The sequence below is a fragment of the Desmodus rotundus genome, chromosome 1 (genome assembly GCF_022682495.2).
Source record: "Desmodus rotundus isolate HL8 chromosome 1, HLdesRot8A.1, whole genome shotgun sequence".
NCBI lineage: Eukaryota > Metazoa > Chordata > Mammalia > Chiroptera > Phyllostomidae > Desmodus > Desmodus rotundus.
Window position 1 is genome coordinate 6257993 of NC_071387.1, and position 16562 is coordinate 6274554.

Sequence of the window (16562 nt, forward strand, 5' to 3'; positions counted from 1 at the left end):
GCGTTGGAGCTGCCCTCCCTAATGGCAGCTAAGGACCCTCTGTACCTGTGGGAAAGCTTCCAGCTCTCACCCCACACACTTGGCCTTGAAGCATCCTGGCAGGAGGAGGCAGGAGTGGGTCTGGTGGTCCTAGTGTTCCAAGAGACCTTGTTCTGGGGGAGGGCCGTTCCAGGGAGGGCTGTGAGGGTCAGGAGAGGAAAAAGGAGCCCTCCCTGAGGGCAGTGCGGAGCCACCAATGGTTTTAGGTAGGGACATATCAGTGATCTGGGGTTGGCTTCATGGGTACACTCTGAGAAGCCGGGAGACCACTAGCTAACCTGGGGGCGGCAAGGGCAAGGAGGGAGAAAACAATAATTGTAGCCATTAGAATTTATTGAGGAAACAGAAATGGTCCAAGCCGTCCATGTAGCGCTTTATGGGAATTATCTCAATTCTCACCCAGCCGGAGGAGGTGGGTTCTTGTATCACTTCCACTGTACACACAAGGACACTGAAACTCAGAAATGACATCACCTGGCCAGCTCAAACATCTGGCCAGTGGCCGCACTGGTATTTGAACCAAGTCAGTCTGGCATCCCCAGCACTTGCCCATGTCAGGACCCTGCCATCCTGGGCTGGGGTGGCGCTAGGGCACAGTATTGGCACAGCACTGCGGGATGGTTGCCCTGGATGCCCATGGGAGGTGTGGGAGGGGCTAGCAGGGTTGGGGTTCTGCCGTGGGTTTGGGTGGCTCCCACTGTCAGACTCTCAGGCTGGGGCCTCTGCCTACTTCCACGAACTCCCCCTAAGTCACATCCTGTGGGCAGAAGCCTCAGCTGAAGTTCCGGCATTGTCATCACCTCCACCCCCCCACCGCTGGCCTGAACCCTAACATTGCCAGTCACTTCCTTCTGGGGCCTTGGGCCCCAGCCTTCCTGGGGGAAGGGTGCAGGCAGGAGAGGTCAGAAGCCCTTCAGAAGGCTGCGCAGGCCTGGGACTCCACATGCCCAGCTGGAGGAAGAGATGAGGTTCTGGCTGTAAATGACTCCTCACTGACTTCGACTGCGGATTTGCTGGGGGAAATGCTTCCTGCTTCCATGGGTCGGCTAAGCCAGCCAGGCGGGGCATGTGGCCAGTATTCAGTAAATGTTTGCTGGCTGGCTGACTGGGCTCTGAGAGTGCCTCTGGTCCTGCTGCCATTTTACAGTTAGGGAAACTGAGGCACAGAGTAGGAAAGAGAGCTACTGGCCAGGTGTTTGACCTTGGCCTGGACCCGCTGTGTTCTGCCCCTGACAGGGACAGGGTGGAGGTGTATGGAGGGAAGGGGAAGACAGGTTCATGGTTTTGTTTGGGCTGCTCTTGGCTGCTGGCATGTCCAGGGACACCAGGGGTCCAGAACAGAGAATGGCTGTGTGATGCCACCATGGATGTTCTGCCCCCACCAGCTGGGCGACGAGTCTGTCCCTGGCCCTGTGTTGATAATACATGTCCCCCCGCCCCGGCCCCTCTTAGGAGGTTGCTATTATTGGGTCCGAGTTACCGGAGAGGAAACTGAGGCTCAGAGTGGTGAAGTGGCCTGCCCAAGGCCACGCTCAAGGGAGCTGTGAAGCTGGGGTTCAAAGCCAGGTCTCTTCTCTCGAAGGCCGGGGTCATTGACCATCATCCTACACGGCCCCCAATACCAGACTGCTAGGGAGAGCCAGGGGCAGGAGTCTCCTGAGATCTGTGTGCGGCACGGCAGGACGGAGCCCATGTGGGTGCATCAGGCCCGGTCCTCCCGGAGAGCGGGAGGTCTGTTTGGAACGTGCGAGTAGGCTCCAGTGAATGTAACATGGATGATGCTGTCCCGCACATGGTTCGTTTCATTACCACGGGATCGTGGGAGGGGTGTGTTATCTTTGTCCCATTTTAGTGGCAGGGAAATGGTCAAAGAGGTGACGGGGCCTGCCCCAGGTCATGCAGAAAGGGTCTGAACTCCGGTGTGCCTGAGTCAAATGCCTTTGACTATGAAGTGGGAGGCCTCTAGTCCCTAATACTACCTGGCCAAACTCCAGGCAGCTGAGTCACAGACTGGGGAAGAGGGCAAGGCAGGAGGGGACAAAAATCAGAGCTGGGTTGCGGGGGGGGGGGCACTATGGCTTGATCTAGACCAGAGGGACCCAGTGGAGGCCGCATTTCAGGTGTGGGTCCGGCCCCAGCCAAGGCCCAAGGAAAGGAAAGCATTGTGTGTTCAGGGCTGCGGAGCAGAGCGTGGCCGGCCTCCAGCACAGGCCGAGGAGGGCCTATGGGACGGCCACCCGCCGGCAGGTCCCCAGCCGCACTCCAAACGGCCACTCGAGGCAGCACAAAGGGGGCTCTGAGCTCAGCAGAGCTGCCACACTGAGCCCCATTCATCCTCCTGGGGATGTTGCAACTGCCCTGGCGCCAGGGCCAGCGACAGAGCCCCCAGCTCTGACAAGGCAGCTGCACCACACTACGTATAGCCTCGGGGTGGCTGGGACTCCGGTCTCACGGTCTCACGCCAAGCCTGAGGCTGGGGTTTCCTAGCCTGAGCCACGCCCATCCCTCCACACCAACTGCCAGGGTTTTGCAGAAGCCACAGCGAGCTGGCCTGGGCCAAAATTTGCTTCTTTCATCCTCCGTGTATGGGACAGCCCCAGGAAGTGAGGGCTACTGTAACCTATTTCACCGATAAGGAAGCTGAGACCCAAAGCAGTATAGTCTCTTGTGAAGAGTCACCCAGTAAGTCAAGAGTGGGCCTAGCCCCAGCCGGTGTGGCTGAGTTGGTTGGGTGTCGTTCCACAAACCGAAAGGTCACCATTTCGATTCCCTGGCAGGACACGTGGCTGGGTTGCAGGTACAGCCCCAGTCAGGGTGCACACAGAATGCAGCCAACCGATGTTTCTCTCTCCCATCGATGTATTTCTTCCTCTCCTCCCTCCTTTCCCCCTCTAAAATCTAAAGTAAAAGTTAAATTAAAAAAAAAAGTAAATCTGGCCAGGAATCCAGCCATGGCTGATGCCACAGCCTCAGCAGTCAGCCCAAGTCACTGGGACTGCTTCCTGGGAGAAAGCCAGGGACTCAGTAGGGAGACCCCTGCTGCCGCCAGGCCAGGGCCCCTCGCCGCTTCTAACACAGCCCAGAACTGGGAGGGACACCGGTCTGGGAGCTAAAGCACCTGCATTTCTGACTGGTCTCTGGTCTTCTTTTTTTTAATCGTCACCTGAAGATATGTTTATTGATTTTAGAAGGAGAAAAACATTGAAGTGAGAGACATCAATTGGCTGCCTCCCACAAGTGCCCCGGCCAGGGATTGAGCCCCCCGTAAACTTTTCGTGTACGGGACGGCACTCCAGCCAGCGGAGCCACCCGGCCAGGACATCTCTGGTCTCCTTTAGCCTCACTTTCCTCATCTGTGAAACGGGACCGTCCCAGGATTTGCCTCACGGGTCAATCTGTGGAGGCTTCTAGCTCCATGCCTGACTCTTAGTTAATGCTTAGTAGAGGGAGCTGGAATGGCACCCCCATTTTCTCCAGAGCCCGTGGCCCAGAAACCCCCGCCTTTCATTTGAACTTTGAATACTGTCTATGAGCAGGACCCCAGTGCCTTGGTCTCATGGGCTGTGCTCCTTTCCCTCTTAAGGCCTCACTTTCCCCTTCATCCCACCGGCCAGACCCCTTCCCTCCCCAGGCCCCTCATGCAGCTGCCAGTGGTTTGCAGGGGCCACGGGCATGGAAGTTAGGACCACAGCTGGGCAAGCAGATTCCAACTCTGGGCAACGTGACTTTTCCACACCTATGGAATGGGGGCAAGAGTAATGACGTTTATCACTTAGGGCAGGAGGACTGAGCCCTGTGGCTGGAACAGAGCTAGGTGATCAGAAGATATTAGCTGTCATTACTTTATGCAGGGCCCCACTTGACCTTGCACTCTCTCTTTCACAGCCCTAGTTGCCAGCCCCACAGGCCAGGATAATAATGTCAAACCGTGCTGGAGCCTCTGTGGGTTGGCTGCTTACCTCGCAGCAGTGCCCATTCTAGACGTGAGGTGACTGAGGCTTCAGAAGCTCCAATAACTTGTCTGTAGCATACAGAGGTGGGACTCAGAAGCCCATGGCCTTGTGGCCCCACCCCTAACCTTGGCAGCTGTTGCAGCTGCCTCAGGTGTCCAGGACAACCTGTGTAGGGGAGGTTTCATTTCCTCATCTCTGTCCTACCCTGCGAATGTGTACACACACACCCACGCACAGGTTGTAGGGTGGAACAGCCCCAGGCTCTGGGCTCAGGGACTTGAAGGGGCAAGTTTGCTTTTTATTTTTAAGATTTTATTTAGAGAGAGAGAGGAAGGGAGAGAGAAAGAGAAGAAAAGAAACATTGATGTGCTAGAGAAACCTTGATTGGTTGCTTCTCGTGTGCCCCTCACTGGGGACCTAGCCCACAACCCAGGCATGTGCGGAGACCGGGAATCGAACCAGTGACATTTCAGTTTGCAGGCAGGCACTCATCCCACTGAGCCACACCAGCCAGGGCTGAAAGGCCAAGTTGTAACCCAGTCTGTGCCACTAATCCACTCTATGACCGGGTGCAATCCTGCTGCCCATCTGTGGCTCAGTTTCCCTATCTCTGTACAATCGGTGTGGTGGACCAGATTAGCGCCTTGCCCTGGGTAGCTTGAAAAGGAATGAGCGTGCCTTGGAGGACGCCGGTTTTGCGCCAGGCTTCCCTCCAAACATTGGACACTGGGAGGCGGGCATTGCAAATAGCCCTGCTCACAGAGAGGAAAGAGGCTCAGGGAGGGCAGTGCTTTCGCTCAGAATCACACAGTGACAGAGTGGCCAGCCAGGACTCGAACTTGGGTCTGAGTGGTCCCAGAGCCCACAGGCCTAACCACAGCTGTCTTCTACCCACAGCTGCCAGTCCATGGCCAGGCAGGCTCACAATAGACTGCCCTCTGCACAGGCCTGACTCCCTGCATGCTCGCAGCCCCACGGCCAGACCCCCGACAGCTGTTGGCAGGTCCCCAGCGGCCCCCAGCCCAGTGGGCTCTGTTCCCAGAGCCTGTGGTTTGTTTCCCAGACCTTCCAGTCCCACGGGCTTGCGGTCTGCCCCAGCTCCCTGCTCGCTACTGAGGACAAGGAGGAGGCCCACAGGGGTCTGGACTGGGGGGGTCCCAGCCCCCGCCCCCTGTGGGGAGGGTGGGAGGGTGAGGTTGTGGGAGTGGCACTGGTTTAAAAATACACAGAGGAAGTGAGTGAGAGGGTGTGAGAAAGGGGAAGGGGAGGTGAGGACGGCACCTCAACGTCCATGTCCAGAGCCTCAAGCGGCCACTTGCCAGCAGGCCAGCAGCTCTGCCTGACTCACCAAGATGACAGAGGGGCCCAGGAAGGCCAGCAAGAAGTTCAGTGAGTGCACTGCCCTTCATCCCCGTCAGTCTGTCCGTCTCAGCCTCTCTCTGCATCGGCTGCTTTATGCCTTGTTTCTGTTTCTCTTTCTGTCCATCTCCGTCTCTCTCCAGAGCTCTCTGCCTCTGGGTCTCCGCATCAGCATCTCTCCATCACTCCGGCCCGGCACCCCTCTCCGCCTCCGGCTGGCCTGGGTCTCATCTCTGTGCTTCTGTCGTCTCTGTCTCTCCCCACCCCGACTCAGCCTCTCCCCTCATCTGTGTGTCCCCATCTCCGGCTCTCTCAGGCCTCATGGCACCAGGAAAGCCTGCCACACACTCCGCCCCGGGGCCTGCTTCTCATGGGGTCTCAGGTTGGGAGTCACCGGCTTGTGTGTGTGTATGTGTGTATGTGCGCGCTCTGTCGGGTACTGTCCCATGTCCCCAGCAGCAGCAATGCTGGGACCCAGAGCAACTCAGTAAAGGGCCACACCCACCCACTGCTGTTCCCCAAGTCAGTCCCCTCCTCGTCCCAGCAGACCTCTGCTTCCCCAGCCCCTGGTTTGTTGATCTGACAGCACTGTGTGTGTGTGTGTGTGTGTGTGTGTGTGTGTGTTGGGGGGGTGAGCAAAGATTACCACTGCATTCTACCAATGAAAGGACCGAGGCCCAGAGACCTGCCTGAGGTCCTATGGGGCCACAGACCAGGGCTCAGCCCCGTCTCAGGTCCCTGGACTCTGGGCCTCAGTTTCTCTCCTTGCCCTACTGCTGATTCCTTCAGGCCCCCGGTGCCCAGGAGACAAAACAAGCGGTGCTGAGAAAGGAGGCCTTCCTCTGGCTGTTGGCACAACTTCTGCCCTTTGGCATAGTTTTCTGAGAGCAGAACATTTTCTGACATTTGTCAGGAGGCAGAGGCCGAGACCCAGTGAGGGGTGGGCAGGGCTGGGAGCAAAGCCCCAGAGCACTGATCCAGCAGCCCGGAGCCATGGGCCTTGGTCCAGGCTCGGCCTGGCTGTGTGACCCTGGGCAGGTCCCTTCCCTTTTCTGGGCCTCAGTTTCCTCTCTTGTCAAATGGGGGCACCTTACCTATATTCCAGCGTGGTTGTGAGGACCTGAGGAGGCAGAGGATGCTGAGGAAGTGGAAAATGCTTCTCTGGAGGCGTAGGGAAGTCAGATGGTGGTGGCTGCAAGGAGGGGACAGGAAGGAGGGAATTCACATGCGCCCCCGCAGAAATGAGGAGATGGTATCACCTAGCCCTGCTGCCTGAGTTAGGACTGGAGGGCTCAGCTGACAGGAAGGAGAGAACCGCAAGGACTGGGACCCTCTGGCTCTTGACAACCCTTTCCTCATTTCATCTGCTGCCCAACACGCCCATGCACACACGCACACACATGCAGCTTCACCTGCTGGCCTGTGACCTCAGGGGTTCATTTCACAGCTTTGAACCTCAATTTCCTCATCTGGAAAATGAGAGCCTGAACTTGTGTTGCTGGGTCGTGCTGAGAACTCAGCGAGGAAGTACGAGCAGCAAGTTTGACAGACCCGGAGGCAGTGTTGTGACCGTCAGCATCTCCATTCCTTGTTTTTTACCCTCATCTGAGTATGGCTTCTCATTGCCTTTAGAGAGAGAGGAAGGGAAAGAGAAAGGGAGAGAGAGAAAGTGATGTGAGAGAGAAACATCAATTGGTTGCCTCCTGTACGCACCTGGACCAGGGATCAAACCTGCAACCTGGGCGTGTGTGCTGACTGGGAATTGAACCTGTGACCTTTTGGTTATGGGAGGATGCTCCAACCAACTGAGCCACACCAACCAGGGCATCTTCTTTTTTTTTAACAATTAAAAAAAGTTATTGTTGTTCAAGTGTAGTTGTCTCCATTTTCCCTGCCACCACTTTCCTCCACTGCACCCACCCCCACCTCCCACCCTCAATCCTACCCCTCTTTGGCTTTGGCCATGGGTCCTTTATACATGTTCTTTGATGGCGTGTCTCCTTCTTTCCCCCATTATCCCCCTCCTTCCTCCCCTCTGGTTACTGTCAGTTTGTTCTTTATTTTAGTATCTCTGGATATATTTTGCTTGCTTGTTTGTTTTGCTGATTAGGGTCTACTTATAGGTGAGATCATACGGTACTTGTCTGTCGCCGCCCAGCCAGGGCGTCTTCATTAGTTTTTGAGGGTATTCGGTGTGTCAGGCACCATGTTAAGCATATCATTTACATGCTTTTCTTCAATCCTCCCACTGACTGTGGGAGGTGGGTTCTATAATCTTTGTTTTACTGATGTGGAGAATGGGGCTCAGAGGGGTCCAGGGACTTGATGGAGGTCGCACAGTGAGGATGCGGAAGAGTAGGGATTTAAGCCCAGGGCTGTGTGGCTTCAAAGCTGCCCAGTTATACATAATAATTAGAGGAAGTGGCAGTGAGGCCTACTCTCCTTGAACTCTCAGTGAGTCAAACAGCATGTATCTGTTATTATTATTATTGCCACTGGCATTGTTATTAAGTCCTTTCCCTCCTCTTCCCCCCTGCCAGAGTTCTTCAAGTTCAAGGGCTTTGGGAGTCTCTCCAACCTCCCTCGGTCCTTCACTCTGAGACGATCCTCGGCTGCCAACCCTATCCGGTCTCATCTGAAGCCTGAAATCTTTGAGGCCACGCAGGATGACATGGTTACAGTCCCCAAGAGTCCCCCAGCTTATGCCCGTTCCAGCGACATGTACAGCCACATGGGTACCATGCCTCGCCCCAGCATCAAGAAGTCTCGGGACCGACAGGCTGCCCAGGAGGCCCAAGAGGTGGGGCCTGAACCCCACCTGGTGCCCCGAGATCTACCTGACCCCCCGAACGAGGAGGCAGCCAAGGAGGTGGTGGTGGGGACCGAGGCCCCCCTGGAGGACACCCCAGCAATGAAACTCAACCCTTCTGCAGTGGAGGTGAGCCCCACAAAAACACCTGAGGACCCCAGGGGAGACACAGAAGAGGAGAGTGTCCCTGAGACCGTGCCCCCAGAAAGGTAAGTGTCCACCAGGGGAAGGTGAGGGCGGGACCCGCAGGGGTGGGATTTTCAGTCTCCTGTCAATAGGACCTGGAGAGGACCCCCCAACACACACATCTGGGTAAACAAATGCTTACACCTTCTCTGAGCGCTTACCATAAACCGGGCACTCTGCTCAGCCCTTCACTTTCCAAGGAAAAAAACCAACAGCCGGGGAGGAGATACCCGAGAGGGAAAGTCATTTGCCCCAGTCAGGTGGCACATCTAGTAAATGACGAGTTAGGATTTGAAGTAAGACCCACCTGACTCCAAAGCCCTAGGCAACCTCCAGCATGAGCTCAGCTGCTGGCTGGGCTCCAAACCCAGTCCCTGGATTCCTGCCGGGGGCCCCCACTCTGGAATCACCACCCTCAATTCTTCCGGACAGCAGTGCTTCACCTGCTCCAGAAAACTCTGTGTCCCTTAACTGGGCATAGGGGGGGATGAGTTCACGCAAGAATACAAATAGTTCCGACATGGTCAGAGCTTCCACTTAGTAAGCGCCCATTTTACTGGGTGTAACAACAAATGTTACTCACTGAAAACTGTAAAAGAATCTATGAGTAGCCCACTTGTACAGATGGGGAAGCTGTGACTCAGCCAAAGTTGCAGAGTTGGGACTCGAGCAGGGAACCGCTTGCCCCCAGCGGTGGCACACTCATCCAGCCCATCGTATCCACCACCGTCTACCAGGGGGGTCCAATCTTTTGGCGTCTCTGGGCCACCCTAGAAGAAGAAGGGTTGTCCTGGGACACACATTAAATACATTGTGACACGTAATCGCCAAAAAATCTCACACGTTTTAAGTAAATTTACGATTTTGTGTTGGGCCCCGTTCACAGCCACCCTGAGCCACAGCCGTGGACTTCATGCCCTTGGGAGACCCCTCAGCCCCAACCAAGGGAGCCTTTTCAACCTTAGAGCCTTTGTGTAAATCACACCGACCAGATGTGCTTACAGAAATAAGGAGGAAAAAAACTCAGCTGAGCAAAAGTAATTCTAGGGCTGGTTCTGGGACCTTTCTTGAGTGGCCTGGCCCGGAGACACAAAAGCACAGCTTCTGTGCACCGAGGTGACTGAACCTAGAACCCCTCTTCAATGGGGAGCAGCACTGTGCAAAACTGCAGAGGGAACCCAGCCCAGACTCTGCCTCTTACTGACTGCGTGCGTGCTCTTGGACAAGCCTGTTCCCTTCTCTGAACCTCAGGTTCCTCGTCTGAGAAGTGGGCATAACGATAGCACTGACCTTGTAGAGTTGTGGTGAGACTTCAAAAATAAGGATATTAGTTTTTTATTGCAAAGTATATTGCAAAATCTTAGCACAGTGCCAGGCACACCACAAACACTCAGTAAATGGGAATGCTTACATTTATGTTTAATAAAACTAATGCTTTCCACCGTCCCTGGCTGCCCCACGCTCCAGAATACCCTGCCATTCCTTCCTAAATTCGGGCTCATGAGGTGGTGGTGGAGCAATGATTGCATGTAGGGGAGGGGCGTTCTGAGGCAACCCGAAGCCTCAGACTGTACACTGCGAGTTTGAGGGGGCTGGACAGGAGGGTTGGAGGGGCGTGGTCTTTCCAGGCTGCACTGTAGGAGAAGCTGAGGGTGGAGCGGAGAGGGGCGGGGCCGAGGGGTGTGTCAAGAGCGTGGCTTTCCCTCCCCAGGACTTTGACAGATGGAGGAGGAGGCGGAGCGACACAAGGGGCGGAGGGGCGTGTCCGGGCTGGGGCGTGTCCTTCCCATCCTGTGGAGTAGCAGTAGCTGCCGGGCAATAGGCGGAGGGGCGTTCCCGGGGCGTGGCTTACACCTCAGGCTCCACCCCTCTGAGTCCTGCTCTGGGCTCTGCAGCTCTGTGGCCTGAGAAAGGCGGGAGACCTTGGGCTGAGGAGCTCCACAGGCTGCGGTGATCGCGGGGAATCATGACTGCAGTGGGCCGAAGGTGTCCCGCACTGGGACCCAGGGGGTGAGTGACCGAGCTGGGCCCGGGGAGGGCCAGCGGGGACCATAGTGGGCTGAGGGGGAAATCCGTGTCCCTGGGGCAACTGACAAACCAGTGCTGGTTTAGCATCAGGGACTTTTGGTATAACTCTGTCCCGTTCTATCCCCCAAGTTGGGGGACAGTCCCTCACAACAGTCCCAGGAGAGAGGCACAGTTATCATTCCCATTTTACAGACGAGGAAAGAGAGGTTTACTTGTGCCATTTGAAAAGTAGCAAAGATCAGACCCAGGATTTAACTCCACCTCCTCTGCCCATTCCAGTGCCTCTGGCAGTGCCCCTGGCAGTGCCTCTGGCATCAAGCATGGTCTAAAGCTGTGGGGATAGAGACGCTCCCGCCACTCTCGAATCATCTGGAGTAACCAGGGGTCCTGAGGGGGGTGGGTTAGCAGGTAAGATTGAGGCCTCTCCTGGTGTCCCATGCTGCCTTTCAGCCAAGTAGGAGGTCAGGAATTGTTGAACACCTCCAGGCACCCCTGAAGCCCAACCATGTACCCCAGAGTCAGGAGAGGTGCTTCGCCTGTGTGATCTCAGGCTTGTCCTGCCCTACTCTGGGCCTCAATCTCCCCAGCAGCCCAGGTGGGCCTGGGGTGGTCTCTGAGGATCCATTGAGCTTGGGGAAGAAGGCATCTGAGAACTGCAAAGGGGGTGGTTCCAGTGGCTGCTCAGGGAGCAGCCTAAGCTGGTTGTCCCTCCCCTACACCCCCCCCCCCCCCCCGAGGCAGGGTGCACCTGGAGCAGAAGGAAGGAAGGGGAAGAGGTGAGGCTGCAGGAGTTTCCTGGTGCCCAGTTCCTTGTTGAGATCATGGGGATGAGGAGGAAGGAGGGAGGAGGGGCCCAAAACTTGGGCAATGAAGGGCCTTCAGCTCCCAGAAGGCCAGCGCCAGCCTAGCCTGCCCCCACACCCCAGCACCCTCAGCCTTCTGCAGGGGAACGGCCCGTCCAGGGACCCCTGACACCCTTCCCTCTCAGTTCATGTTACAGAGGAGGAAGCGGAGACCCAGAGAGGGAAGAGAGGCTCCCAACAACCCCCACCCACACCCACACCCACACAGGAATCAGCAGGCCAGGGTCCCGCCAGAGCTGGGACTCGTAACTGGCCAGACCCTAAATGGAGCTCCCGGTGGGCACTGTCTACCACAGGGGCCCTGGGTAGGGGAAGCCTCTATTTGCTGCATTTTACCAGTGAGGAGCCTGAGGGTCAGTGAGGGGAAGGGACTTTCCTTGGGTCACAGGGAGACTGTCAGAGCCTAGATTTGGCCCCAGACCTGACCAACTCCCAAGCCCAAGCTCTTAACCACAAGGCCACATTTCACCTCCTGCAAGTAAAATGCTCAGAGCTGTTTCTACCATGATTTCCAATGACTTTCCATAACCCTCTGGAGAGAGGCATTAGGAGCCTAGTTTACAGGCAAAGATATTGACGTTTCGTAAAGTTAATAACTTGCATGAGATCACACAGTTAGTTGAGTTGGAATTTTAATCATTTTAATGTTTGCCGTGATGTAACTATTCCTTAGACACTATTCTAGGTCCTGGGCAGTGAGCACAGCAGACAAATCCCTGTTCTCCCGGAGTCCCGGTTCCAGGGTGAGGAAGACAGGTGATTAACAAGATAAAAGTGATACAGTCGGAAGAGAAGAGTGCTGTGAAGGGAGGTTTAAATCAAGTGGGAGAACTGGTCTTGGGGGGAGTTGGCTGGTGGTGGCAATTTAGGAAGGTTAGCCAGGGAAACATCTCCGAGGAAGTGATGTCTGAACAGAGGAGATGAGGTAGCAATCCCTCTTGCTATCTGGGGCAAAGTGCACCAGGCCAAGTGAACAGCACAAAGTGCACAAAGGTCCCCAGGTGGGAACGTCCTTGGCCTGTGTGAGGAGCAGCAGAGCCCCGAGTGGCCGGACTACAACGAGGTGGGGGGGCTGGGGGGGAAGAGTGGTAGGAGACAGGCCAGGGAGAAAATGGGGTCAGTAATGGAAGGCCTGGCTGTGACCCTGAGCAGCCAGTGCCGGCCTTGAGCAGAGGAAGGCCCCACTTTGACTTGGGTTTTATGAGGACCTCTCCTTGGGGGAGGATTCGAATGCAGTTCTACACATTGTTAAGTGTCGCCCCCACCCAGGGACCCAGGCCCCTCCATCCCCACTCCCAAGGCATTTCAGAAGGAAACTGAGACTTGAAGAAGGTGGTACTCCATAGGAGCGCTGGGGTACCCAGTGTCTCCCTTGCCCCGACTCCGGTGCCAGGCATTGAGAACAGGCCAAAACACACCCCCCTGCCTTTTCCTTCTGGAATGTTGATTCTGGTCCAAGAATTCCCAGTGCTCCCCAGAGTCTCACGACCCTCTCGGCCCTGCAGAGTGACGTCAGCTGCTGGGCATCTGGTAGTGATTACCCACTGGGGGAGGGGCCGCGGTGGGCCCAGGCTGTTCAGCCTCCTCAGGCTCCGGGCGGCGGGTCCTTGTCTTCCGAAGGGGCCCAGCTGCTCCTGGCTCTCATTTCCTGTGGAGATTTTCTCACAGTCCTGGAGACCCCCGGACGCCTCAGGCTGTGGGAACTGTGTTGGTTCAGGAAAGATGGACTGCCCTGCCCCCAGCTGGAGCCACATCCCCCCACACCCTCAGGGGCCTTGCTTGCAGAATGCTGGGCGTAGTGGGATGAGGGCTGGGGAGGACAGGAGCTGGATGTATCTGCAGCTCAGAGACCCATGGACCGTACATCCTTGAATTCCCTTTTCCTCGCTGAGTCTCAGTTTCCCCATCTACAAATCGGAGACAGTAACAGCATTTGCTCGACAGGGTCGTTGTGAGGATTGGCTGAGATATGGCAGGTAGACCACTGATCCTGGGTTTGACCCACGGAAGCACCAGCACACAGGAGCCGTCTGTCGTGATGCCCCCATGCCCATGTCAGAGAAGAGGAAACTGAGGCCCAACGAGGGGGACTTGCACAGGGTCATGCAGCTGCGCCCAGCCCCCCCCCCCCCCCCCCCCCCCCCCCGCCCCGGTAGCTCTGCAGTGTCTGTCCTTACTCCATCTCCTCTTCCTGACATCAGTTCTGGGCTCCTGGCCTGGATGAAATATTATTTCTCTTTGCCACCCCTCCCCAGCTTCTCTCCCCCTCCACCCAGGAGCAGTCTCTGTTTTCTGGGGTGACCACCTCCGGCAGGGAGCAGAGCAGAGCCAACCCCGACCCGTCTGTGCAGCTGTGCCCTGGGTCCAGTCACAGCTTTGGTCCTCTTTCCTGTAACGGGACTCCCAGATCTCAGGCGCTCAGTCAGCGCGCAACATGAGCCCTCCCCTTTGCTCTTCTCCAGCGGCCTTGAGACTCAGCTGCCCTGAGAACCTGGAGTCCTCTGCTGTGCCCTGGGGAGGGTGCCCCAGCCTGCCCTCTTCCCACGGAGCTAACACCGGAGCTAACACCCTTTCTCAGCTCCCGTCTAGAAGACTGAGGGTGCAGGAGGGTGGGGAAGGAGGGGGGGGGTGTCTCCAGGACAGTGGCAGCCCATCTAGGAAGTGGTGGAGCGGGCCAGGGACTAAAGCCAAGAACCTCTGGGAAGGAAATCCCAAAGGCCCCATGGCCGGGTGCCCCTGGAGACACGGGGCTTTCTGCTGCAGATCTCTCTCTGCCCAGGGCCTTTAAGGATGCAGGAGCACAGAGCAGCGTTGCTTCTCTGCCAGGGCTGAGGGAAGGTCAGCGTGAAGGAAGGAAAGAATCTTCCCAGGAGGGCCAGGATGGAAGATGGGGGGGGAAGGGGCTGGAATCTGAGGGCTGGGGAGCCTCGCACCCCTCCTTTGCATGGGGTCCTTGTGGCCTCTCTGGGAAGGCGGCTGTGATGTGTCCATTTCACAGATGAGGAAAGTGAACCTGAGGGCAAATCAAAGGGAAAGCCGAGAAGCAGCAGATGGAGGTTGGCGGAGTCTCCACTCAAGGCCATATGACCAGGCCGCGTGGCCCAAGGGAAGACACTGGGGGACAGACAGAGAATGACAGGCAGCAGGCCTCTGCAGAGGGCAAAGCCGCCTGCGGGGAGGGAGGACCAGGGTGCAACAGAGTGCCAGCCTCTCTCCACTGCCTCTCCTCCTGGATCCCCGGGGGATCGGCGGTTGGGGGGTGCACCCTCTCTTCTGGGCCCAGAGGGAGGTCCTGAAGGGGAAGCTCACATTTAAACTTTCACTGAGGAAATAAAAGATAGTGGGCTTTCATTACTGCTCATTAATCCAATTAACTAACCTAATATATGTAATAAGTGGTATCAGTTATCAGAACAAATCAGTTAACATGGGCAATTAAAAGGATTATTTTAATAATTAATGCGGCTGATTAACAGGACAGATTTAGCTCAATTGTCACTATTATTTATTAATTGATTTTACCACTAATATTAGAGGGGATGTGCCTTTTAAGTCTATAACATAAGGAATAAGTTAATTAGTGCAGCTGAGTGTTTAGAAATGAAAACTTTGAATCCTGGTTTGTTCATTACAACAGGAGGGAGAAAATTCTAGAAATCTCCAAGCAAACTGAAATCTTAAGTCTAAATAAGAATTACTCCGGCCCTAAGGAAAAGAGGAGGTTGCAGGCAGAGGAAACGTGAGTGTCACGCAAAGGCCCTGAGGCTAGAGGCAGCGGCACTCTTTGGAGGACGAGTGAGATGGCCAGAGTACGGGAAAGAGTTAGAGGAGAGAGGAGGGACAGCTGGTCACAGGGGGGCAGGGCGGGGGGTTGCTGAGCCACTGTGAGGACTAGACTTTATCCTTAGGGACACAGGGGCTGCTGTGACATTCTTTCAAAAAAATCTTTATGGGGCGTCTGGCACTGTTGTGGGCAGAGCTGAGTCTCTGCCCTTGTGGAGCTGAGGATATGGGAGAAGAGACAGCGCTGGAGAGAGGGTACAAGGTCAGCCAGACGAAGTGCCGCGGGGAAGGTGAGCCGGGCAGGGTGGCAGGAGCCCTGAGAAGGTCACACTTTTAGGTGGGTGTCAGGGAAGGCCTCACTGAAAAGGGGGGGAGCTCAGCGGACATCTAGAGGGAAAGTATTCCAGCAGAGGGAACAGAAAGTGCAAAGGCCCTGAGGTGGGGACAAAAGCCGGCAAGAAGCCCACTGTGGCTGGAGCAGCACAGTCAGACTCCGGGTGGGGGAGGTGGGGAGACTGTGAACGCTGTTATGAGAACTTTGGCTCTTACTCTGGGTGAGACTGGGGGCCACCGCCGTGGGTTGGAGCAGAGAAAAGCCATGATCTGACTTTTACTTTAACAGGACTGCTTGGGCTGCTGAGGTGGGATCAAGTCACAGAGGGGAACAAATGGAGACCGGTGACCATAGGCTGGGCACGTGGGTGTACCTGGGCAGGGGGTGTAGGCAGACGTGGTCACCTTACATCTTGGAAATCCTGGAGTGCTGGAGAGGGGCAGGGGCTGGGGGCTGAGCGCCGTCAGGGTCCTCCACTTCCCTCTGCCCTGAACCTCCCCGCCCCCGTTGGCCCTGGCCCCCCATCCCATCTGACCCCTGGTGCAGCCAACCCCTCCCCAAGACTCTGCTCCCACCCACAGCCCGAGGGGAAGTGGACAGGAAGCAGGAGGAAACGCTGGGGTGATCCCAGTGTCCTGGCCAATCTGTTCCCAGCAGTGGAAGGATTTCCGGGCTTGAATGGCCGGAAACGCTGGGATGGGATGCCTCACCCGGGAAGAGTGGTGGAGGTGAGCAGGGCAGGGGTCTCCATCACAGGACAGAGAGAACCCGAGGGGTTTTGGAAGCCTGCTGTGGCTAGGTTTGCAATCTGTTGGCTGTGACCGTAGTTACAGGGAGGTCGTCACAGGAGGGGAGGTTAGCAACAGGGACTATAGTGTCACAGCAAGGAGGGCGGTCATGTCAGACTGCGGCTCAGCGGGAGTCCCGGCCTTAGGAGCTGGGCGCACCCGCTGTGGGTTCTGCCCCAGGAACACACGCCTTAACCACAAGTTCTGTTTGTTTTTAGCTCAGCTTTTTGTTTTGTTTTAAATTTATTTTATTAAATGTACTACATTTAATTTTTAATTGATTTTGTAGAGAAGAGAGAGAAAGAAACATCAATTTGTTGTTCCACTTATTGATGCATTCATTGGTTGATTCTTGTGTGTGCCCTGACCAGGGATCGAACCTGCAAGGTTGGCGTATCTGGGCAACAGCTCTAACCAAAT

General features: G+C 56.1%; 1 protein-coding gene across 7 annotated transcripts in view; it reads left to right on the forward strand.

Annotated features, from left to right (window-relative positions):
• The window catches only part of SH2D3C (SH2 domain containing 3C), a 35697-nt gene that overhangs the window by 1145 nt on the left and 17990 nt on the right, over window positions 1–16562 (forward strand). For 2 of the 7 annotated variants that reach the window (XM_024562168.3, XM_045197075.2), the window contains exons 1-2: window positions 5226–5381; window positions 7892–8369. In XM_024562168.3, coding sequence (XP_024417936.1) covers window positions 5345–5381; window positions 7892–8369 — 515 coding nt within the window. In that variant the 5' untranslated portion in view covers window positions 5226–5344. Of the gene's footprint in view, window positions 1–5225; window positions 5382–7891; window positions 8370–10252; window positions 10357–14874; window positions 14977–15935; window positions 16083–16562 lie in introns of those variants that run through there. The other 5 variants (XM_045197076.3, XM_045197077.3, XM_045197078.2 and 2 more) reach the window with 4 other exon arrangements.